Source organism: Heterodontus francisci, chromosome 16, assembly GCF_036365525.1.
Source record: "Heterodontus francisci isolate sHetFra1 chromosome 16, sHetFra1.hap1, whole genome shotgun sequence".
NCBI classification, from domain to species: Eukaryota; Metazoa; Chordata; class Chondrichthyes; order Heterodontiformes; family Heterodontidae; genus Heterodontus; species Heterodontus francisci.
The window spans coordinates 72,470,380-72,494,972 of NC_090386.1; the positions used below are offsets into that span (position 1 = coordinate 72,470,380).

At 42.3% G+C, this 24,593-nt stretch overlaps 1 protein-coding gene across 4 annotated transcripts in view; it reads left to right on the plus strand.

The window, feature by feature from the left end:
* acss2 (acyl-CoA synthetase short chain family member 2) overlaps nucleotides 1-24,593 on the plus strand; it is a 105,316-nt gene that overhangs the window by 72,457 nt on the left and 8,266 nt on the right. For all 4 annotated transcript variants that reach the window (XM_068048379.1, XM_068048380.1, XM_068048381.1 and 1 more), the window contains 7 exons: nucleotides 1,896-2,066; nucleotides 2,564-2,697; nucleotides 8,238-8,370; nucleotides 9,930-9,986; nucleotides 10,766-10,846; nucleotides 16,221-16,329; nucleotides 18,191-18,259. In XM_068048379.1, coding sequence (XP_067904480.1) covers nucleotides 1,896-2,066; nucleotides 2,564-2,697; nucleotides 8,238-8,370; nucleotides 9,930-9,986; nucleotides 10,766-10,846; nucleotides 16,221-16,329; nucleotides 18,191-18,259 — 754 coding nt within the window. The remainder of the gene's footprint in view (nucleotides 1-1,895; nucleotides 2,067-2,563; nucleotides 2,698-8,237; nucleotides 8,371-9,929; nucleotides 9,987-10,765; nucleotides 10,847-16,220; nucleotides 16,330-18,190; nucleotides 18,260-24,593) is intronic.

A 24,593-nucleotide genomic window follows, 5' to 3' on the forward strand; every position in this document is an offset into this window, starting at 1 on the left:
ATTTCAAGTTGTTGCTGGGAAGAAGAGAAGGCCTGTTACAAGTGGTTGACAGGCCCCCTGGCTGGAAAGACATTTTTGCATATTAGCAGTGTTGGAACAAAGGAGCTTTCCCCTGCTGCCATACAATACACAGTACTGACCTGCTCAAACCAGTCAGTCAAATGACCAGCTTGCTGGCCAACTCGGGGAGTTTTTAGATGTAGAGACAGTGTTTGAACTGGCAGAATGCAGTTTTGTTCCTGGACTGAATATCCGTCTCCAGTCAGTTCCCATCTCTCTCTCACAAACCTCTGAATCCGCCGAAGACACATGAATCCCAAGAGAGAAAAGTCTCCTACAGTGAACAAGGTTTAAGAAGAATACTGGGCCCCAACGAAAAGCAAGATCTACCTACAAGCAAGGACAATACAGTGAGCTCGAAGACCCATTACAAAAAGCTCCTCAGAGATTGCCTCAAACATTTCTACTTTATTTTTTCTTCTCTTTTCTTTCCCTATCGGTATGTGTATATCGTGTATGCATGCTACCATGGGCGCTTCGTGTATCTGTAGGCATTAACCGAATTAGAGTTTAAGTTTAATAAATTTCACTTTTCTTCTTTAAATCTAAGAAAGCCTGTTTGTGCTCATTTCTTTGCCTTCTAATCGGAAAGCGGTGAATAATGATTCACCAAGGGAGGAGCCAAAAACACAGTGTCTTTAAAAAATAAAACCCTGTAACAGTAAGACCAGGTGAAGGCTGAAAGGGAACCCTAGACCTCTTTCTCACCTGGTCGTAACACTATATTTTGTGCTCGTCTCTGGAGTAGGACATGACTCAGAGGTGAGAGTGCAACCCATGAAGCCACAGCTGATACCTACTGCTTAGTGACTTATCTTAGTTTTGTTCTTCCTATTTCCAATCTTGAAGGCGTACTTTGTAGGAACATAGAAACAGAAGTAGGCTATTCAGCTCCCCTCCACCATTGATTTAGATCATGGTTGATCTGTATCTTAACTCCATCTACCTGCCTTGGTTCTGTAACCGTTAATACGCTTGCCTAACAAAAATCTATGAATTTCAGTTTTGAAATTTTCAATTGACTTAGCCTAAACAGCTTTTTGGGGGGTGAAAGTTCCCAATTGCCATTACTCTTTATATGAAGAAGTGTTTCCTGACATCACCCCTGAGTGGCCTGGCTCTAACTTTCAGGTTATGCTCTCTTGTTCTGGACACCGCACCAGGGGAAGTAGTTTCTATCTGCCCTAACAATTCCTTTAATCATCATAAACACCTCAATTAGAGCACCTCGTCATCTTCTATACTCAAGGGAATACAAGTCTTGTCTACGATGCCTGTCTTCATTTAACTCTTTTAACTCTTCTAACATTCTGGTGAATCCGCGCTGCACTCCCTCCAAGGCCGATATATATCCTTCCTGAATTACAGTGGCCAAAACTAAACATGGTACTCTAAATGGGGTCTAACTAGAGATTTGTTACTGCAACATGACCTCCACCTGTTTGTATTCCAGCCCTCTTGGTATAAAGGCTGACATGCCATTAGCCTTTTAATTTCCTTTTGTACCTGCCCACTAGCTTTTATTGATTTTTGTACTTGGACCTCTAAATTTATCTTTCTCTTCCTCTGCAATTCCTAGTGTCTTGCCATTTAGAAGGTAGGCTTTGGCCTTCACTTTGGAGTTTCAATTTTCCACATCAATTTCTAACATTATTTCCAGATGCTATTTCCAAAATGCTTTTTTGATGCATGTAATTTTCAGTATTAAATATGAGATTTAACTAAAACTAGTGTATATTATATATACATTCTACAGTTGGTAATTTTTTCCTGTATGTTGGTCTATTTAATAAAAGCTGTGAAGTTTATAATCAAATCTGTTTGTTCTCTTACAGGGTGTGCAGCACACAGTTGGGGGCTATCTTCTTTATACAGCTACAACCTTTAAATATGTGTTTGACTACAAACCTAATGATGTGTATTGGTGTACAGCTGATATAGGGTGGATTACAGGCCACTCCTATTTCACTTACGGACCTCTGGCCAACGGTGCTACAAGTGTTATGGTTAGTTTTGAAGTATCAATATTATCTACAGATCAATTGAGTGGAGAAGTTCTTAAAGCAGAATCGCTCCAGTATTATACTCCATGTGCGATAGGTAAATTACTCTAACAAATGGGTAAGATCGGAAAGAAAATGGTGACACTCACCTGACTTTCCCTTATGCACTCTATAATAGCATGCATTTATACTTCCAATCATCTTTGTTTATTTTCCAGTAGTAACATTCGTTGCACTGAATATGAGGGCAATGTCTTTAACACTGTACTATTTTTGATAGGTCTCAAATTGGTACAGCTGCATCATCAGAAAATTCAGCTTTGTTGCAGTCAAGATCAGTAGTGCCAACCCTTTGATTGAATAGAAAAGCATGTAATTGAACAGACCCAGGCAGTTGTCTGAGCAGAGTAAAACTACATAGATTTCATAAGCATATTTAACTGCGAAAAAGCTAACTTTGTTTTAACTTTTTCATAATTTAAAAAAAAATTAATTTCCAGTTTGAAGGTGTACCAATTTATCCAGATGCAAGTCGACTCTGGGAGATTGTTGACAAATATAAAGTGACAACATTTTACACTTCACCCACCGCTGTTCGATTGCTAATGAAATATGGAGAAGAACCAGTTAAAAAGTGAGAAATGTTTTTTAAAAAGAATTACTACCTCTCTAATCAGTTTTAATAGATACTATTTCCATTAGTTGCTTGTCCAGAGCTATTGTAAATTTAGATGAATGCTTAATTACTTCCATCTTCTCGGGAACAAGAATGTAAAGGGCTTGGGTTATTGAAATGATCAAATGCTGCAGTGGAACCTGAGGTTCCTATGTTGGATTAGGCTGGAAATTAGAACATTTTGGGGTGTAAGTTATCTGTGGATGACATCAGTCCATGTTTGGATAGTGGAGATGCGATGAATGAAGCTGAATATTCTGGAGTTTTCCTTGACTATCTTTGGGTATCAGGAAGTGTTATGCAAGACATTTCCTCAGGAAATTAAATCGATGGAAAGGAGCCTTTGATGGAATGGATTGTATATGTGCTGCAGAAAGAGCAGGCTTGATGGACAGTGTTTTTTCATTTCAAGTTTATATGTTCTTTTATATGTTACTGAATCTTACAACCATAAATCAAGAAAATCCCAATATAGTAACTGATAGGTACAACTATTAATTAATATTGTATATATTAATCGTTTCATACTAAGTTCAAGTTAGAATCATAGAGTTATACAGCACAGAAATGGGCCCTCCGGCCCATCATGTCCACGCCGTCCATCAAGCACCTATCTATTCTAATCCCATTTTCCTGCACTTGGCCCATAACCTTGTATGCTATGGCGTTTCAAGTGCTTATCTAAATACTTCTTAAATATTCTGAGGGTTCCTGCCTCTACACCCCCTCAGGCAGTGCGTTACAGCTTCCAACCACCCTCTGGGTGAAAAAATATTTCCTCAAATCCCCTCTAAACCTCCTGCCTCTTACCTTAAATCTATGCCTCCTGGTTATTGACACCTCCGCTAAGGGAAAAAGGTTTCTTCCTATCTACCCAATCTGTGCCCCTCATAATTTTGTATACCTCAGTCAGGTCCTCTCTCAGCCTTCTCTGCTCTAAGGAAATCAACCCTAGCCTATCTAGTCTCTCTTCATAGCTGAAATGCTCCAACCCAGGCAACATCCTGGTGAATCTCCTCTGCACCCTCTCCAGTGCAATCACATTCTTCCTATAGAGTGGCAACCAGAACTTTACACAGTACTCCAGCTGTGACCTAACTAGCGTTTTACACAGCTCCATCATAACCTCCCTGCTGTTGTATTCTATGCCTCGGCTAATAAAGGCAAGTATCGCACTTGCCTTCGTAGCCACCTTATCTACCTGTGCTGCTGCCTTCAGTGATCTATGGAAAAGTACACCAAAGTCCCTCTGATCCGTTGTACTTCCTAGGGTCCTACCATCCATTGTATATTCCCTTGTCTTGTTAGCCCTCCCAAAATGCATCACCTCACACTTCTCAGGATTAAATTCCATTTGCCACTGCTCTGCCCATCTTACCAGCCCATCTATATCACGCTGTAATCTAAGGCTTTCCTCCTCACTATTTACGACACCACCAATCTTCGTGTCATCTGCGAACTTACTGATCATACCTCCTATATTCACGTCTAAATCATGAACGTACACTGCAAGCAGCAAGGGTCCCAGCACCGATCCCTACAGTACGCCACTGGTCACAGGCTTCCAATCGCAAAAGCAACCCTCGACCATTACACTCTGCCTCTTGCCGCTAAGCCAATTTTGGATCCAATTTGCCAAATTGCCCTGGATCCCATGGGCTCTTACCTTCTTGATCAGTCTCCCTTGCGGGACCTTATCAAAAGCCTTACTGACGTCCATGTAGACTACATCAACTGCTTTACCCTCATCTACACACCTAGTCACCTCCAAGAAAAATTCAATCAAATTTGTTAGACTCGATCTCTCCCGACAAAGCCATGATGACTATCCTTGATTAACCCTTGCCTCTCCAAGTGGAGATTAATCCTGTCCCTCAGAATTTTTTCCAATAGTTTCCCTACCACTGATGTTAGACTCACTGGCCTGTAGTTACCTGGTTTATCCCTACTACCTTTCTTGAATAATGGTACCACATTCGCTGTCCTCTGGCACCTCCTGTGGCCAGAGAGGATTTGAAAATTTGTGTCAGAGCCCCTGCAATCTCCTCCCTTGCCTCATGTAGCAGCATGGCTGGCGCAGTGGTTAGCACCGCAGCCTCACAGCTCCAACGACCTGGGTTCAAATCTGGGTCCTGCCTGTGTGGAGTTTGCAAGTTCTCCCTGTGTTTGTGTGGGTTTCCTCCGGGTGCTCCGGTTTCCTCCCACATGCCAAAGACTTGCAGGTTGATAGGTAAATTGGCCATTATAAATTGCCCCTAGTATAGGTAGGTGGTAGGGAAATATAGGGACAGTTGGGGATGTGGTAGGAATATGGAATTAGTGTAGGATTAGAAAAATGGGTGGTTGTTGGTCGGCACAGACTCGGTGGGCCAAAGGGCCTGTTTCAGTGCTGTATCTCTAAACTAAACTAAACATCTCATCTGGGCCTGGGAATTTATCCACTTTTAAGCATGCTAAAACTGCTAATACCTCCTCCCTTTCAATGCTAATTTGTTCAAGTACATCACAATCCCCCTCCCTGATCGCTACACCTACATCGTCCTTCTCCATAGTGAACACAGATGAAAAGTAATCATTTAAAACCTCACCTATGTCCTCCAGCTCCACATACAGATTACCACTTTGGTTCCTAATGGGCCCTACTCTTTCCCTGCTTATCCTCTTGCCCTTAATATACTTATAAAATACCTTGGGATTTTCCTTTATCTTGCCCACCAGTGTTTTTTCGTGCCCCCTCTTCGCTCTCCTAATTACTTTAAGTACCCCCCACTCTTTCTATACTCCTGGCGATCCTCCGCTGTTTTCAGCTTTCTGAATCTGCCATAAGCCTCTTTTTTTTTTTCTTATCCAATCCTCTATAGCCAGTGACATCATGGTTCCCTGGACTTATTGGTCCTACTCTTCACCTTTACGGGAACACATTGGCCCTGAACTCTCGCTGTTTCCTTTTTGAATGATTCCCACTGGTCTGATGTAGACTTTCCTACAAGTAGCAGCTCCCAGTCCACTTTGGCCAGATCCTGTTTTATCATATTGAAATCGGCCTTCCCCAATTCAGTACCTTTATCTCCAGTCCATCTTTGTCCTTTTCCATAACTACCTTAAATCATAGAGTTATGGTCCCTATTCCTGAAATGCTCCCCCACTGACACTTGTCTGGCTTCATTCCCTAACATTAGGTCCAGTACCGCCCCTTCTCTTGTAGAACTTTCTACATGCTGGCTCAAAAAGTTCTCCTGGATGCACTTTAAGAATTCCGCCTCCTTTAAGACTTTTGCACTAAGACTATCCCAGTTAATATTGGGGAAATTGAAATCCCCTACTATTATTACACTATTGTTTTTATACCTCTCTGAGATTTGCCTACATATCTGCTCCTGTATCTCTCCTCCTCCTGTTTGGAGGCCTGTAGTACACTCCCAGCCAAGTGATTGCCCCCTTTTTGATTTTAAGCTCTACCCATATGACCTTATTTGAGGAACCTTCTCAGATATTGTCCCTCCTTACTGCAGTAATTGACTCCTTGATCAACAGTGCAATGCCACCTCTTTTTCAAGTTCCTCTGTCATGCCTGAAGATTCTATACCCTGGGATATTGAGCTGCCAGTCTTGCCCTTCCCTCAACCATGTCTCTGTGATAGCAATGATATCATATTCCCGTGTGTTGATCTACACCCTCAATTCATCTGCCTTACTTTTAAGACTCCTTGTGTTAAAATAGATGCAATCCAGCCTTGCATTATTCGCTGGTGCCTTAACAGGTCGATATTTGCTCTGCCTTCCAGACTGACTTAGTTTCTCTTCTGTATTTGTCTGTGCATCACCCCCTACTGTACCTCCGCTCTATATCCCATTCCCCTGCCAAATTTGTTTAAACCCACGCCCCCCCCCCCCACAACAGCACTAGCATACCTCCCAGCAAGGATGTTGGTCCCGTTCCAGTTCAGGTGCAACAAGCCCGACTAGTACAGGTCACCAGAAACAGACCCAGTGATCCAGGAAACTAAAGCCTTCCCTCCTGTACCATCTCTTTAGCCAAGCATTCATCTGCTCTACCCTCCTATTCCTATACTCACTAGCACATGGTACTGGGAGTAATCCAGAGATTACAACTTTTGAGGTCCTGCTTTTTAATCTGCTACCTAGCTCCCTAAATTCTTGTTGCAGGACCTCATCCCTCTTTCTACCTATGTCGTTGGTACCAATGTGAACCACGACCTCTGACTGTACACCCTTCCCCTTCAGAATGTCCTGCAACCGCTCTTTGACATCCTTGACCCTAGTACCAGGGAGGCAACATACCATCCTGGAGTCACGTTTGTGGCCACAGAAATGCCTATTGTACCCGATACGACAGAATCCCCTATCACTATAGCTCTCCCACTTTTTTTCCTTCCCTTCTGTGCAGCTGAGCCACTCTTGATGCCAAAGACATGGCTCTTGCTGCATTTCCCTGAGAAACTATCTTCCCCCAACAGTATCCAAAGTAGAAAATCTGTTAGATAGGGAGATGCACCCAGGGGACTCCTGCACTACCTGCCTAGTTCTTCTAATCTGCCAGGCAGTCAACCATTCCCTTTCTGCCTAAGCAGTCTCTACCTGCAGTGTGACCACCTCCCTGGTGGTCCACGATGATCTCAGCCACAGTGTCCCCAGCCACTGCTCCAGATCCGAAATGCGGATTTCCTGCACTTCCTGCACACGTGGTCGCCCTGGACACTGGAAGTGTCCCTGACTTCCGACATTGCACAGGAGGAGCACTCCACGCTGCGGAGCTGCCCTGCCATGACTTACTCTTAATTTACTCCCTTAAATTACTCAAAAATTAGTGATTATTTACACTTAGGACCTTGATCCCAAAAAAACACTACTTACTGTATAAAAAAAACTATAGACCTTGCCTTTCTCTTTACTTTAGTTACTAACCCAGCTTACCTGTATACTCACCCCAGCGGCTCTCTGTTTCCCTGCTCGCTCTGTTGATTGTGACCTCACTCTGATGTCAGTTTTCGATTTTTCCCCGGCTCTGCTTCTGCTGTGTTTTCTGTCTCCCTCTCTCTCTCTCTGGTCTCTGACTCTGTTCCTTTTGGCGCGCTTTTTAAAGCTGTGCTCCCGCTGTGTTTTTTTTTTCTCCTGGGCTCTTTATGCCCCGCTCCAATCTCGCTGTTTCCCCATGAATTCTCGCTGTCGATCTCCCTCCCTCTGTGCCAGGCTGTTTATGTCCCGCTCCGATCTCGCTGTTTCCCGGTGATGTTTAATGTATTAAAATATAAATTATAGTGAGTGTGAAAGATTTCTGCGTGGTTAATGATGAAATCTTTTCATTTCTGTTTTTAGGTTTATAATCCATGCACTCCATCCTTGGCATGACAATATTATTGGGAGCAAAATATTTGTGAGAGATAATCAGATGTGTGATGTGGGGGGTGCAGTAAACTTACATTTTTGTGTTTATTTTGAAGTTGTGAAGCTTGATTTTTGGATTTTGTCCCATATAGGTTTAGTCGGGAGTCTTTGAAAATCCTTGGTACCGTGGGAGAACCAATAAACCCAGAGGCCTGGCATTGGTACTATAATGTAGTGGGTAACAGGAAATGTCCAATTATGGATACCTTTTGGCAGACTGAGACTGTAAGTTTTTTTTTAAATATACATGTGCAACTTTAAAATCTCAGAACTGATATTTTAAAAGAAAGTTTATAAATTACACATTATTATTATAGATTCTAATTAAATGATTTGCCGATTGGACCACTTGTCTTGCCTCGAATGTTTCACCTTTCAGTTTTTGTGTGCTGTTTGTGCACTATTACATCGCATAAAATTCAGACTTTCAAGTAATTTTTTAACTTTGCTGGTGAATATTGACATTATGGCCATTGACCTACTGCATACTGAATTTCATCATAGTGTCGATGTTTTTTTCTCGCCTCCAGAATAAAGAATTCTGTTTGTTTCAAGTTTATTTGCTCACAATTTATGATTCTGTGGATTTGGGCCAATATGGAAAATTTGGTATTTGAATTATTTGGATTGAACTATACATTTCTCCTGATTTGAAACCTCGGATTGAAGGAAAATTGGTCTAAACCAATAAATGTGGTATGAGAACAGAAAATGCCGGAAATACTCAGTAGGTCTGGCAGCATCTGTGTAGAGGGAAACCGAGTTAAGGTTTCAGGTCTGTGGCCCTTCATCAGAACTGGCAAAAGTTAGAAATGTAACAGTCGTTGTGCAAGTGAAAGGTGGGGGGTGGGAAGAAGAACATGAAGGAAGGACTGTGATAGGATGGAGGGGGGAGAGATTAAAGGACAGATGTCATGGAACAGAATGCAAATGGAGTGCTGAATAGTTGTAGCGAAAGACAAAGCATGAGTCCAGAGAGAGTGTTAATGGCAGAATGATGAACAGCTCTGTACGAAAGCAAACATGGTTAAAAAATCAATAATTAAAAAAGAGAAGAAAATATATATGTATACAATAAATTTAAAAAATAAAAATAATAAATAAACAAAAAAATAATCAGGCTTGTGATCTGAAATTATTGAACTCAATATTGAGTCCAGAAGGCTGTAGAGTGCCTAATCGGAAGATGAGGAGCTGTTCCTTGAGCTTGTGTTGATATTCACTGGAACACTGCAGCAGGCCGAGAACAAAATGTGGGCATGAGAATAAGGTGGTGAATAAAAATGGCAAGCAACTGGAAGCTCAGGATCATGCTTGCGGACTGAGCGGAGGTGTGCTCTGCAAAAGTGGTCACCCAATCTGCGTTTGGTCTCCCCAACGTAGACCGCACTGTGAGCAGCGAATACAGTATACTAAGTTGAAAGAAGTACAAGTGAATCGCTGCTTCACCTGGAAGCAGTGTTTGGGGCCTTGGATGGTGAGGTGAGAATGAATGCCAGTGAATCAAACATCATCAGTTCTGATGAAGGGTCGCAGACCTGAAATGTTAACTCTGTTTCTCTCTCCACAGATGCTGCCAGGCCTGCTAAGTATTTCTGGCACTTTCTGTTCTCATTTCAAAGTTCAGCATCTGCAGTATTTTGCTCTTATTTTAGTCAATAAATATGGTATTCCATTATCAGGATGGCATGTTACCACTTTTGCAGTATTTATTTTTGTGTTCACTTCAGTCTTGATACTCAGCTATTTGTTATATTGTAATGAAGATTCTGTGTTGTTTGCAGGGTGGCCATATGTTGACTCCACTTCCAGCTGCCATCCCACTGAAGCCAGGGTCAGCTGTGAGTAAAATGTCATTTATCAGCCGAGACATAAAACATTTCTTTGTTATATTTCTGTATAATCAATTTGCATTCGGAAATCTTGTAATTATGTCATTTCATATGGACAATAACATTTAATTGAGTTGGCTGTTCTGTCCTTTCCACACCATTTCACATTTGAAACATGGGGTATTGTTGAGACAATGCTTGCGAACACCAGCTTATGACTTCAAGTCTGAATATCGTTTCACCAGATGTTAACTAAATCTTAGTGTTTCCTTAACAGATGCAGAGCTCTGTTCCAAATTTCTACTGCTCAACCTTTTTCATTTTTTAAAAACAAAGATATCCCCTGGAACCGTTTTTTCTTCCTTTTCTCCTCAGGTTCTTTTACTTCCATATCCGGAGACCCTCTTGTCTTGCTTGAAAGCATTGACTTCTTTCTTAGGTTCTGGTGACAAAGGGTTTGATGCCTGCCAGTACTTTACTCAAGTGATGCTTCATTTGTGTGTGAGCCTCAAAGTAATCTTGGCAAGCCATTCAGTGCAGTCCTGTCTTGTCTATATATCACTTCAGCAGACGCAGCCAATTTTCCTTCAACAGCTCAGGGATGTTGAGGACAATTGTAATGATCCCACCATTGTCCCAGCTGAAATTTGGTCCCTTTAGCTAAATCCAAAGCCCTGATTTTTGATTTATTTTAAATAGCCTATAAATACTCCAGCTTTTGGAGGTGTTTCGTTATAACATTTATTACAATTTTAGATCTTACAAGTAAGATATTCATTAATTTTCAGACTTTTCCCTTCTTTGGTGTTGTTCCTGCCGTTCTCAATGAATGTGGAAAAGAACTGGAAGGAGAGGCAGAAGGTTATTTGGTATGAAAGACTGAATGTTGTCTTGTTTTAATACTTAAAAATGTTGTATAGCATTAGATATTAGAAAATGCATTAAGGTTGCTTCATAAATACGAAAGCCTTATCAACTAAGTATGGTGTGATGGCTTCTCTATTTATGCCCTATTTTACTACTTTCAAGTTGATGCACATTGGTGCTCAATAATACAAGTTGGGAGTCAGGTTGGCAGCTTAACTCCCAAAGTGTACTGAAGCCAAACAAAGTGAGACTATCTCTAATAGGCAATGTCACATAATTTGGGTTTCACACTTGCTGTAGATTAACTCCCCCTGGGTGTGAATCGATGGTCATTGGATAGTCTTGGAATTTTTTTGGAACTAAATTGTCATATTCGGACAGACATCGGCCAGAATTTTACGGTGGATGGACGGGAGCCAGACTCAGATGTGAAAGTTGGTGGTGAACCCGCTTCCGCTTAGCCCGGGGATCCGTCCTGTATTTTACGGGTCCCCAGGCATTTATTGTCCCGAGGCGGGACTTCCACCCGCTTGAGGGAGGAGGTCCCGCCTCAGTGAGCTGCCGGCCAATCAGCGGATGGCAGCTCTTAGTCCCAGCACCTCCACCGAGAGCGGTGGCCACTGCTGGGACTGTAGCCCAGCCGACGCCATGGATCCAGAAGGGAAGGTAAGTAGGGGCATGCCTCACCAGGGGGATCGGTCCTTCCTGGTGAGGCTGGAGTGGTCGTTTTTGGGGGTGGTGGGGGGGGGGGGTAGCGTCTTGGGTCACTGAGGTGGGTTGGGAGGCGAGGCACCCTGTGCCTGACTGCCATGCCCCCCCGCCAGGGCGCGCGGAAAGGCTGGCAGCTATCGCTAGGCAGCCTTTCACGTCCCCAGCACACCCGCTTGCCACGGGTAAAATACCCATGGAGGTGGGTGAGGGCCGTTAAGTGGCCACTTAAGGGCCTTGATTGGCCTCGGGCAGGCGGGCCGTTTCCTACCCCCCCCGCCCAACGCCATAAACTTGTCCGGAGGCAGAAGCGGGGTGGGGCGGACCCGCCGGGGCAGCATAAAATTCCAGCCATCATGTACCTACTCTCTTTTTCCTAATATCAAGGATGGGTGAGTCAGTAGAAGTCTGTGTATACCTGCAGCCTTGTACTGAGCTGCTTTGCTGTTATTCTGTTTGCAGAATATGATGCACAGCCACAGTATAGCCCTTATCTGTCAACTGCACATTACATTCTGTAGGTACCAGTCTGAGACCTGTAATGTAATGCTTTTGTCTATGTGCATTGCCAATTAGCAGTTTTATAGGACCAATGAAATTTGTTCTACAAATGTACTGTAGCTCTTTAAGAATGGTATAAAAAGTACAATACAAATTGCGTAACTGGCAGTGCAACAGAAACCTCAAATTCAGTTTGTTAGCCAAAACTAGAACTGATTTTAGAAAAATCCTTCATGTTATTTAGCTTTTGAGTTCTTTATTGGATGTGTGTGTGCACATACCTGTGCACAGGTGTGTGTAGTACTAAAGTATCTTTGACTCAGTGGTGGTACTCTTGGCTCTGAGTCAGAAGGTCCTAGGATCAATCCCCACTCCAGAGCCCTTACAAACACAATCTAGGCTGATAGTTCAGCGCAGTATTGAAGATATGCTGTACTATTGGAATGCCTTCATTTGGATGATGTGTTCAACCTCTCAGATGGGTATAAGAGATTGTATGGCACTATTTGAAGAAGAACAGGGAAGTTTTCCCAGTATCCAGGTCAACATTTATTTCTCAACCAACATAACTAAAACAGATTATCTGGTTGTTTATCTAATTTCTGTGTGTAATTTTGTTGCCACATTTCCTTACATTGTTTTAGCAATCACACTTCATAAGTCTCATTGGTTGTGAAATGCTAAGGGATGTCCTTACATTGTATAGGGTGGTACATAAATCATAGTTTGTTCTATTGTTCTTCATTAAGTCATAGAGAAGGTCCCAAGTTCAATTCTTTGTGTTTTAATTGATCTCAACCAGGGCAACAGTTAGTGTTGCAATTGGCCCCAGCTCCGCAAGCCAGAGGGAGAAAAATCTGATCACTGCTGCTATCAAATGGCAGGAGAGAGGGATGAAAGTTGGAGGAGAGATAATTAATGTTAATAATTTTTATTCTCCTGAGGTCATTTTTTTAAAAACGTATTTCCTTTCAGCTGCTTGGCCCATATAATAAATGGTTTGTGACATACTAATGATGGGTACCAACAATCAACTTACAATTTGAAGATTATCTATACCCTAAGGGCAGTGCCCTAGGTCCAACCAGCTTCAGCTGCTTCATCAATGACTTTAACCCCCATCATAAGGTCAAAAGTTGATGTTTGCTGATGATTGCACAGTGTCCCTTTCCATTCACAATTCCTCAGGTACTGAAGCAGTCTGTGAAACATGCAGCAAGACCTGGACAACATCCACACTTGGGCTGATAAGTGGCAAGCAACATTCTTGCCACACAAGTGCCAGGCAATGGGCATCTGCAACAAGACTAACCATCTCCCCTTGACATTCAACAGCATTACCATCTTTGAAACGCCCACCATTAACATCCTGGGGGTTACCATTGACCAGGAACATAACTCGGCCAGCCATATAGTTACTGTGACTACGAGCAGACTAGAAGCTGAGTATTTTGCAGTGAGTGACTCACCTCCTGTCTCCCCAAAACCTTCCACCAACTACAAAGCATAAGGCAGGAGTGTGATGGAATATGCACCCCACTTGCCTGGCTGGATGAATGAGGCACCAGTAACACTCAAGAAGCTCAACGCCATCCAGGTCAAAGGAACTCGCTTGATCGGCACCCTATCCACCATCTTAAACATTTACTCTACCATGGCTAAAGTGTATACCATCTGCATGATGCACTGCATCAACTCACCAAGGCGGCTTTGACAGACTTGCAACCTTTACCACCTCGAAAGACAAGTTCAGCAGGCATGTGTTGGTGGAAACACCACGATCTCCAAGTTACACACCATCCTGTCTTGGAAATATATTGCTGTTCCTTCATTGCTGCTGTTTCAAAATCCTGACACTCCCTACTGAACAGCACTGTGAGACTACCTTCATACGGACCTTCATACCATACGGACTGCAGTAGTCAAGACAGCAACTCATCATTACCTTCTCAAAGGTAATTTGGAATGGAAAATCAATAAGGGCTTTGCCAGTGATGCTCACGTCTTGTGAATCAATAAATTTTTCAAAGTGATTTTCGACAACGCAGTCTGACGTCATCAGACGATGCCAATCTGCGCACATGCGCAGATTACGTCATCGAGTAACGTGTGCAGAGAGCAGGGGTGGGGGAAGCGGGGAGAGAGCGGGGGTGGGGGAAGCGGGGAGAGCGCGGCCGAAGACCTTGGTGGTGGCGGTGGGTGCATCCCTCCCCTGGCCCACCAGCTCACTCCCGCTGCCCCGGCCCGCCCGCTGGCTCTCACCGCCCTGGCCCGCTCCTCCGCCCCCCCGCCTACCCGCTCACTCTCTTCACCACCCCCCCCACCCCCCCCCGGCCTGCCTGATCGCTCTCTCCTTCCTGCCATTGTGTGCTGCCAGGTGTTTAGGTTGCCTTCGTGTGATTTTCTGAGCAGCGCCATCTTTAGTCCTGGCAGCTGCTGGCGTTTTAGTGGCATAGGCTGCATTTGCGCATGTGCCACTGCAGCCCCACCTAGTGGTAGCATTGTCAGCAAACGCAGCCTAAATTTTTTTTAAACTCCAGTGAAGAATACCACTTTATTTTTGGTTAGCCACTGTTGACTTACTGGATGTTCTAAAGACTTCTAAGCAGCTATGAAAACCTCTATTCCTAGTAATGTAAGTGCATTTACATTACAGCTTCAATTTTAGTGAAGTTGTTTCTCCTTCACCTCGCTGCTGAACTTGCACTGAAAATCTGACGGAGGAGCTTGACCTAACTCCTGATTGAAGCAGTATGACATCTTATGGGACATAAACCTAATGCAGTTTCAAACCAGCTGTAAATAGTGGTCTCTTGGATATCTAGGACACTTCCTAAACCTACCAGCAATGCAGACATTGCTGTCTTTGCTCTCCAAAGATTTAACATTTAAAATGTTACTGTTGGACCAAGAGCTTTGCACAGGGAAGTATAATGACACATGCACAAAGTTTGTTTCCTGGGTAGCAGAGTTAGTTTTCCCCAGTGTCAGCATCAAGCACTGCCGATTGAAGTAAGATTAGACGCAAAGCAAAAGCCAGGAACTGCTGGGCTGAACCAGTAACTACAGGTCTCAAGCTGCTAAATGTACTCATTGTAACCAAATTTTTATATTGTTTGAAGCAAAGTACTGCGTTTGATCTTAAATATTCAAAGACTAATATATTAATTTGGATTTCAAACAATTGTGGCAGTCTTCGAAAGAAAATGTAATGGATGCAATCAAAGTCTGTCACTGATGCTTTGAATGTGTCCAGTTGATGTCGAATCTTTGCTTCCCATTACTTCCATTAGGGGGCATCCATGTCATATATGCATTTTAGAACATCGGTTCACAAGCACATTTCCTTCATTTTTTTTCTTGCTTTTCCTGATCTATAATCCAGCACTCAGTTCAATTCTAAATGATTTAATTGGTGGCCAAGGACACTACTACAGAGTTGTAGAACATGGTTCACACCTATAGATGATGTGTTCCTGATCTTACCATTGACATCTGTGGGAGGTGTTCCTGCAGGAACAGTGGGAAAAATTGAAGGGCAGGTGCCCTGAGATGATTGTGCACACCTCCTGGTAGCTGACTGGAACAATATAGATTAGCAGCATGCAAACTGTTAGCTGAGGAATGGGAGTGTGTGAGTTGGACAGAAAAGCAGCAAAATCTTAAAAAGCAGAAATGTAACCTTTAAAAGGAAGTAGTAGCACAATTTTCAGCTAGTCTCTGAAATTGGTCAGGTCTCTGTTCCTGTTGTGGTAGTATCTGTTGCATTTATACTCCAGTACATTTCTCTGTCTCTCTACCCCCTCCCCTCTAAAGACATGACCTGCCTGAGCACTATATTGATTGCAGTTTATTTCTGTTACTGAGAGCATTATTTTTAAAATAGACATTCTTGTAATCATTATAACATCAATAATAGCAGCACAACATTAGTAATACTTTATTAAAACTTCAATTTAACAGTATTAAGTTGATTCCATACACTGCAGCTATGATTGAACATTGAACTATGCAGATTAATTCTGTTGTGTCGTTTGACCCATAAACTTAGTGTAACTTATCTATGTGTGGCTTGTATTTTTTATACCAAAATGCATTGTTTTAAATACTTCTATACATATACATTCTTCATTTAAGCTACTACTCTTTAAACCCCTTTACATACAGGTATTCAAGAAGCCTTGGCCATCCATAATGCGTACAATTTATGGTAACCATCAACGGTTTGAAACCACCTATTTTAAAAGATTTCCTGGATATTTTGTCACAGGAGATGGTGAGTTTCTTAAACCAGACTTGTAATGATTCTTGAATCGAGGAAGTGTGTATCTTTTTCATTGTGATTTGCAATTGTTTTCAGCACAATCCCATTGCAAAATGTTATTTATGTGCTCCACATGACTACATCAGTGCCCATTTTGGCCATTACTCTTTGTGCTTTGTATATTTGTTTGTTTAGAATCCCTACATAATGTTTTGAGTGAATTGAAGTAAATTCTGGTGCAAATGTAAGTTTTGCAGGGGGGAAATTTATTTGTGTAGCACTGCTTCTAGCATTGAAAAATGCTGTTCAGATAGCGGCCCATAGTGCTACCTGCCCCAGGGAATCGAGCTAAGTCTGCGTAGCGCGCTGCAAGTGGCACTACGCAAACAAATTTTTCCCCCTACAACTAATACTATAACAATTCGGTTTATAAATAATCTAAAACTATTCAAAATAACCCTCCCCAAATTCTCCATTTCTCTGATTCTGACCTCTTGAATATTTCTTCCTCCCTTCGCCCCACCAGGCAGCTCAGCCTTTCTACATTACAACAGTGTCTTCACTTCAAAAGTGCTTAATTGAAACACTTACTTTCAGTTGCTACTTCATAATTTTTTTTTATTTAATTCAACTTTGTTACCACTTTGAAATGCTTCATCTCAATTTATTTAAATCTTTTTATTATTGTGTGGAGAAAAATGACTTTATGTTTGTTCTAGTAAGTGATTTGTCTAATGTGATTGGTGCATACTAACCACTGACAGCACTATGTGTTTAGCACAGACCAATTGGACAGTCTCACAAAATTATATATCTTTGATAAACATGTACTATATCAACTGTACCACAAACAAATCCTGAATCACTGTATTCATTTCTATTAATTCAAATGTTTACACGTCCCTATGGTTTTCATACTATTACTGAAACACTATTGTTGCCCAAAGATTCTTGAGAATTGTAACAGACCTTTGTAGATTACAGATTTACTTGTACAAATGGGGACTCGATGAGTGCCAGTAAATGCAATTTGGAAATCTAATTTATGCGATGACATCAAATGCTCGGTGTCAGATGCATAGGAACCACTTGAGCTTTAAAATGCACTTTTTCATCCTTAAATATAATTGTCTTGAATTTTTTTTTAGAAACGTTGGCAAATGTACTAAACAACAAACTGAGTAACTAGGCTTCTAAATAAATTCACTGGAGGAGCTTCTTAAAGTGACTTTGGCATTTTGGCCAAGGGGTCAGTCTTGGTTGAGTGGTAGCACTCCTGCCTCTAAGCTAGAGGGCTGTGGGCTCAAGCCCCACTACAGCACATAATCCAGACTGACATTCAGTGCAGTACTGAGGGAGTGCAGTACTATATGAGGTGTCGTCTTTTAGGTGAGATGTTAAACTGAGATCCTGCCTGCCCTTGGGTGGACATAAAAGTTCCCGTGGCACTATTCGAAGGAAAACTGGAGTTTTCCTGGTGTCCTAGGCAACAATTAACCTTCATGCACCATAACTAATAAAGCAGATATCTGGTTATTTAACTCATTGCTGTTTGTGAGATCGAGCTGTGTGAATATTGGCTGCCATATTTCCCTACACTACAATAGTGACAATACTTCAAAAGTACTTCATCGCTTGCATGTTGAAAGGTCATGAAAGTGTTACATTGATGCAAGTTCTTTCCTTCTTTGTCTGTGAACCAATCAGGTCCTGAATATTTGTACATTTTACTCATACATGATTTGTTTTTTAAAATCAGATTAGCCAGCAATATTTTGGTACCGTCTGTATTCTGGTTCCTATTTTTACTGAATAATTATAAATTGAATTTGAACACAACTTAAGTTTAAAGTTCCTGAATCTTGACCGACAGGTTGCAAGAGAGATAAAGATGGTTATTACTGGATCACTGGAAGGATTGATGACATGCTGAATGTATCTGGTAAGATTTATAGATCATATTTTTTGTGCTATGTATCACAAGTTTAGAATGGATGTTAAGATGTAACCACTTCTCATGAAATCTAAATCTGAAGCGCAAGTTAAGTATGAAGGACTGAACTAACTCAAGTGAAGTTGAGTGAAACTACTTGCTGTAAGACAGGGATTCGGAACCTTTTTGCACGTTATAAAAATTCCATGGACCGACTGCAACTCAACACAAGTATTTGTTTCTGCATTGAAAAACTTGTACAATAAAAAGTATATATTTTTATTTTACTTACTTAATGTGAAACTTGGATGGTTGGATTAAGTTGGGCATACTTCATCTGTAATTATCATGATCTTGTGGAAAGGCCCAGGAACTTATTTTGTTAGCAAACTCAGTTTATTCATGTTTGTAAGTGGTGGTCACATGGTAATCAATGGACAGGCTGCAGCGCAATTTTGGTACACCGTCACCAGGACATTTCTGAGCTTGCAGCGGGACAAGACAATGTCCCAAAGAATTTGCCCCAGCTTCTTCTTAAAATTATAAATTACATATCCCACAAAGAGCTGTGCATTTCTAATTCTATGCAGAACATAACCTTTATGAAACATTGGTTTGCCCTCAACTGGAGTATTGTGCCCAATTCTGGGCATCACACTTTAGGAGCGATGTGAAGACATTTAGTAGGGAAAATGTGGCATAGTGCTAATGTCACTGGACTAGTAATCCAGAGACCCTGGCTAATGTCCTGGGGACACTGGTTCAAATCCCACCACAGCAGCTGGTGGAATTTAAATTCAATTAATTCATAAATTCAAAAAATTTTAAAATCTGGAAATGAAAGCCAGTTATAGTAATGGTGCCATGGAACTATCAGTTCGTTGTTGTACAAACCCATCTGGTTCACTAATGTCCTTTAGGAAGGGAATCTGCCGTCCTTACCTAGTCTGGCTGACATGTGACTCCAGACCCACAGCAATGGCCGAGCAAGCCACTCAGTTGTCAAGGGCAATTAGGGATGGGCAACAAATGCTGGCCTTGCCAGTGACATACACATCCCATGAAAGAATTAAAAAAAAGACAGAGTACAGGAAAGATTTAGGAGATAGTTCCAGGGATGAAGGACTTCAGTTACATGGATAGATTGGAGAAGTTGGGGCTGTTCTCCTTGGAGAAGAGGGGATTAAGAGAAGATTTGATAGAGGTGCTCAAAATCATCAGAGGTCTGGACAAAGTAGACAAGGAGGAACTGTTCCCATTGGCAGAAGGGTTAAGAACCAGAGAACACCAATGTAAGGTGAATGGTAAAAGAATCAAATGTGATATGAGGGGGAAAAACTTTTTTTAAGCAGCAAGTGGTTACAATCTGGAATGCACTGCCTGAGAGTGTGATGGAGGAAGATTCAATCATGGCTTTCAAAAATAATTTGATAATTATCTGTAGAGAAAACAATTTGCAGGGCTACAGGGAAGTGGGTGAGGGAGTGGGACTAGGTGAGTTGCTCTTATAGAATGGCAGTATGGAGACAACAGACCAATGGCCTCCTTCTGTGCTGTAACCATTCTATGATCCTAGAAGCAGAGATGTCTATAATAATATTAATGAATACATAACACCATTTTTTAAAGTTAGGAGAAAGTATCAAAATTGCCAAAGGGGTTTGTTAATTTTTAATCGCTGGAACGTTTGTGACCAACAGTTGAACAGGATCTGGAGGCCCAGGCGCAGAATAAAACGATAGCAGCCAGCTTAGCAGCAGCAAAATAAACTAAATCTACTGCAGTCACTTAAAGAAATATTTCTGTATTTATTCAGTTTGCTTTCCAATAGTTATTACGTTGAAATTCAGTTTCAACAACAACTTATATTTCTATAGCACCTTTAACGTAATAAACATCCCAAGGGGCTTTAAGGAGCATTTTTTTAAAAAGTATGACACCGAGCCACAAGAGTCTTGCAGGCTTTTCGGGAGAATTACTGCATCAGTGGCTTCAGCTATCATACTGGATTCTGAGAAGATTTTTCAAAACAGGTGGAAAAGGATGATTTGGGTGGCTTTTCTCTTAGCAGGCTACACATTCAAACAGTCCAAGCCCCAAGTCAGAAAGCCAAAAACTCCTGACAACCATAAACCTAGGCATGTGAGTTCTCTGTAAACAACTCCAATAGCCAGCAAGGCTCCTTATGTTTACTCAACTCTTCATTGTTTCTTCCAATAAGCGTTTAAAAAAAAAAAATCCAAAGTGCCCTTTCAGTAATCTTTTAAAAAATAACAAATCCAGGCATACATCTCCGCAGTCTTTCAAATGACCCAATTTTCACAATCTTTAAACACAAGTCCTCAAAAAATTTTAATACTGGAAGCGCCATCATGACTCAAGTTAAGACACGGCCAGCAGAGTTTTGGATGATCTGAAGTTTATGGAGAGTAAAATATGGAAGATCAGCCAGGAGTGCATTGGAATAGTCATGTCTAGAGGTAACAAAGGCATGAATGAGGGTTTCATCAACAGATGAGCTGAAACAGGGTCAAAGTTGGGAGATATTACGGAGATGGAAGTAGGCTTTCTTAGTGATGGCACGAATATGAGGTTGGATGCTGGGGTCAGATGTCACACTAAGGTTGCGAATAGACTGGCTTAATCTCAGATTGTGCCAAAGAGAGGGATGGAGTCGGTAGCTAGGGAATGGAGTTTGGAGTGGGGACCAAAAACAATGGCTTCTACTTCCCAATATTTAATTGGAGGAAATTTCTGCTGATCCAGTACTGGATGTCGGATAAGCAGTCTGATAACTTAGTAACAGTGGAAGAGTCGAGAGAAGTGATCGTAAAGTAGAGCTGAGTGTCTTCAGCGTACATGTGAAAACTAACGCCATGCTTTCAGATGATGTTGCCGAGGGACAGCATGTGGACAAGAAATAGGAGGGGGCCTAGGATAAATCCTTGGGGGACACCAGAGGTAACGATGCGGGAGCAGGAAGAGAAGACATTGCAAGTGATTGGCTACAACTAAATAGATCAGAATGGATTCTGGAACCAGGTGAGAGCAGTCTCACCCAGCTGGACGACAGTGGAGAGGCATTGGAGGATGGTGTGGTCAACCTTGTCAAAGGCTGCAGACAGGTCAAGAAGGACAAGGAGGGAAAGTTAACCTTTGTCACAATCACATAGGATGTCATTTGTGATGTTGATAAGAGCTGTTTCAGTATTGTGACAGGGGCAGAAACCTGATTGGAGGGATTCAAACATAGAGTTCCAGGAAAGGTGGGAATGGATTTGGGAGGCAACGACACATTCAAGGACTTTAAAGAGGAGATGGGACAGTAGTTTGCAAGGGTGGTAGTGTCAAGGGTTGTTTTTTGAGGAGAGGGGTGATGATGGCATATTTAAAGGAGAGAGGGACAACACCTGAAGAGAGAGAACCTTTCACAATATTAGCTGACATGGGGACCGGGAGGGGAAGTTGGGTGATCAGCTTAGTGGGAATAGGATTGAGGGAACAGGAGGTGGGCTTCATGGACAAGATGAGCTCAGAGAGGGCATGAAGGGAGATAGGCGAGGAACTAGAGAAAGATGCGAGTTCAGGGCTAGGGGGTGTGGGGGGGAGCATAGTAGGAAGTTTGGCCAGGTGGACCAGTGGAAGGGAGGGATGTGGCAGAGACAGTGATCGGATGGTCATTTTAATGACAAAGAGGTCCATGAGGTCCTTGCACTCATTGTTGGAGGTGAGGATGGAGGGGACAGGTGAGAGGGGTTTAAGAAGACGGTTTGCAGTAGAGAATAGAAGCCATGGATTATCTTTGCATTCCAATATAATCCTGGAATAGACTTAGCAGACGAGAGCAGGACCCGATACTGTTTTATGATGTCCTCCTAAATCTGGTCGTGGTTAGCTATACCAGTTGTCCGCCCTGTTCTTTCCAATCCCTCCCTTAGACTTAAGGGAGCGAAGGTGAGGGCTGTACCAGGGGGAACAGCCAAGGTAAGAGAGACTGATCTTTTATTGGGAACTAGGGCGTAAGGGTATGGTTGAGCAAATCAGTAGCTGCAAAAATGTTGTGGCGAACAGAGGGCCAAAAGGCTCAATAGCTGGGATTTTGAAAGTGTAGTTGTAAATGAATGGGGCTAGTATTTCCAGGGACGGAAACAGAACGAGGTAGGGTTGGGATGTGAAAGGAGGATGTGGGTGGACAGTGATACAAGAAAGTGATGAGATGCCTTATCTCTAATTAATACGATGGGACTAGCAAGACCATCTGAGATGGCAAGGTTGAGTGGTGGCCATGAAAATTTTTTTTTTAATCCGTTCATGCGATGTGGGCGTCGCTGGCTAGGCCAGCGTTTATTGCCCATCACTAATTGCCCTTGACTACTGAGTGGCTTGGTAGGTCATTTCAGAGGGCATTTAAGAGTCAACCACATTGCTGTGGGTCTGGAGTCACGCATGGGCCTGACCAGGTAAGGACGGCAGATTTCCTTCCCTAAAGGACCTTAGTGAACCAACAATTGACAATGGTTTCAAGCTCACCATTAGACTAGCTTTTTAATTCCTGATTTATTAATTGAATTCCAATTTCACCATGTCCCATGTCTCCAGAGCATTAGCCTAGGCCTCTGGATTACTAGTCCAGTGACATTACCACTACACCACCACCTCCCCCAAAGGGTCGAGGAGTTTACATGGAGGGGGAGATTTTGGGAGGAGAAAGGGCAGAGAACTCAGAGGAAAGAGAACATGATGAGTCGAAATGGAGATTGAAATCATTGAGGATGAGAAGTTGCTTGGTGCAGAGGCTGAGGGAGGAAAGCAGTGAAGCTATTCCGGTAAGAAAATTTTTATCATACCTGGGAGGGTGATAGAAATCGATGATTTTGAAAGAGAGGTGAGTGGGTGGAACGAGGTGAGATGCTCGAAGGAGGAAAAAGTGCCAGAGGAGTAGGGAGTCACGCCAAGGTGTAATCTGGTGATAAGCACCACACTGCCACCGTGACGGCCTTGACAGAGCAAATGGTGGAAGATGCAGCCAAGGGGGGAGGCTTCATTAAGTGGCAAGGTGTCATCATCCCTCAGCCAGGTTTACATTAAGGCCATGATGTTGATGCAATCATCCACAATAAATTCATGGATGGCATTATTAATTTCAATCATGTTATGAACAGAGTGAGACTGTTGATGTTAAAACACGAGATATGAAGTCCCAGACCAACTTACAGGATTACACAAGATCTCATGTTTGAAGACTTTTATTGTAACAGCTAAACTAAAAATCCCCATTAACTGAACAGAACTTTATAAGTAGCTAATACTACAAATTACAGAGAAAGATATTTTCCTTCACTTGAAAATCTCACATCACATTTATAGGTTTTGCAGTCCTCCTTGAAGCAATATCTTTGCAGCTAAAAGTCCCAAACTCCTCCCAGTCGTATTGAGTTGGATCTCCCAGACCTTTTCAAAGTCAAAGTCCACTTTGCTCACTTCTTCTGAGCACTTTCGACCTGGACTTCCTTGAATAAGGTGATCTCTGGTGAACCTGTTGGTCTTTTCCTTCTCTACAAACTTCAACTTTCAAATCAGGTTCAAAGCTTCACAGGTTTTTGCTCTGTCAGTGTTCTGAGAGCAGGCATTCCTTCTCTCTCACCCTCCTGAAGCTGCCATTCCTGGTGGTTGTTCTGGCCTTCCGCACAGCCTGCAGATTTCTCAAAGTCTGTAGAATTTATCCAGAATCAAAAACCACCCCGATGGGTGGGGCCTATTAGGGACCTTAAAGGAACTTTTGCTTGGAGACAGAGGATATGGCTGAGATACTAAATGAGTACTTTGCATCTATCTTGTATCAAGGAAGAAGATGCTGCACAAGTCATAGTGAAAGAGGAGGTAGTTGAGACATTGAAAAATTGATAACATTGCAAAAATGGAGTTATTAGATAGGCTGGCTGTACTTAAAGTTGATAATTCACCAGGACAGTATGAGATGCATCCAAGGATACTCAGGGAAGTAAGGGTGGAAATTGCGGAGGCACTGGCTATAATCTTCCAAATCTCCTTAGATACAGGGGTCATGCCAGACGACTGGAGAATTGTAAATGTTACACCCTTGTTCAAGAAAGGGTCTAAGGATGAGCCTAGCAACTTCAAGTTTAACCTCGGTGGTGTAAAGCTTTTAGAAATGATAATTCTGGAAAAAATTCAGTGATTTAGACAAGTGTGGATTAATTAAGGAAAGCCAACATGGATTTGTTATGGCCAAATCTTGTTTAACTAACTTGCTTGGGTTTTTTTGATGAGGTAATAGAGAGGGTTGATGAAGATAAAGCAGTTGATGTGGTGTACATAGACC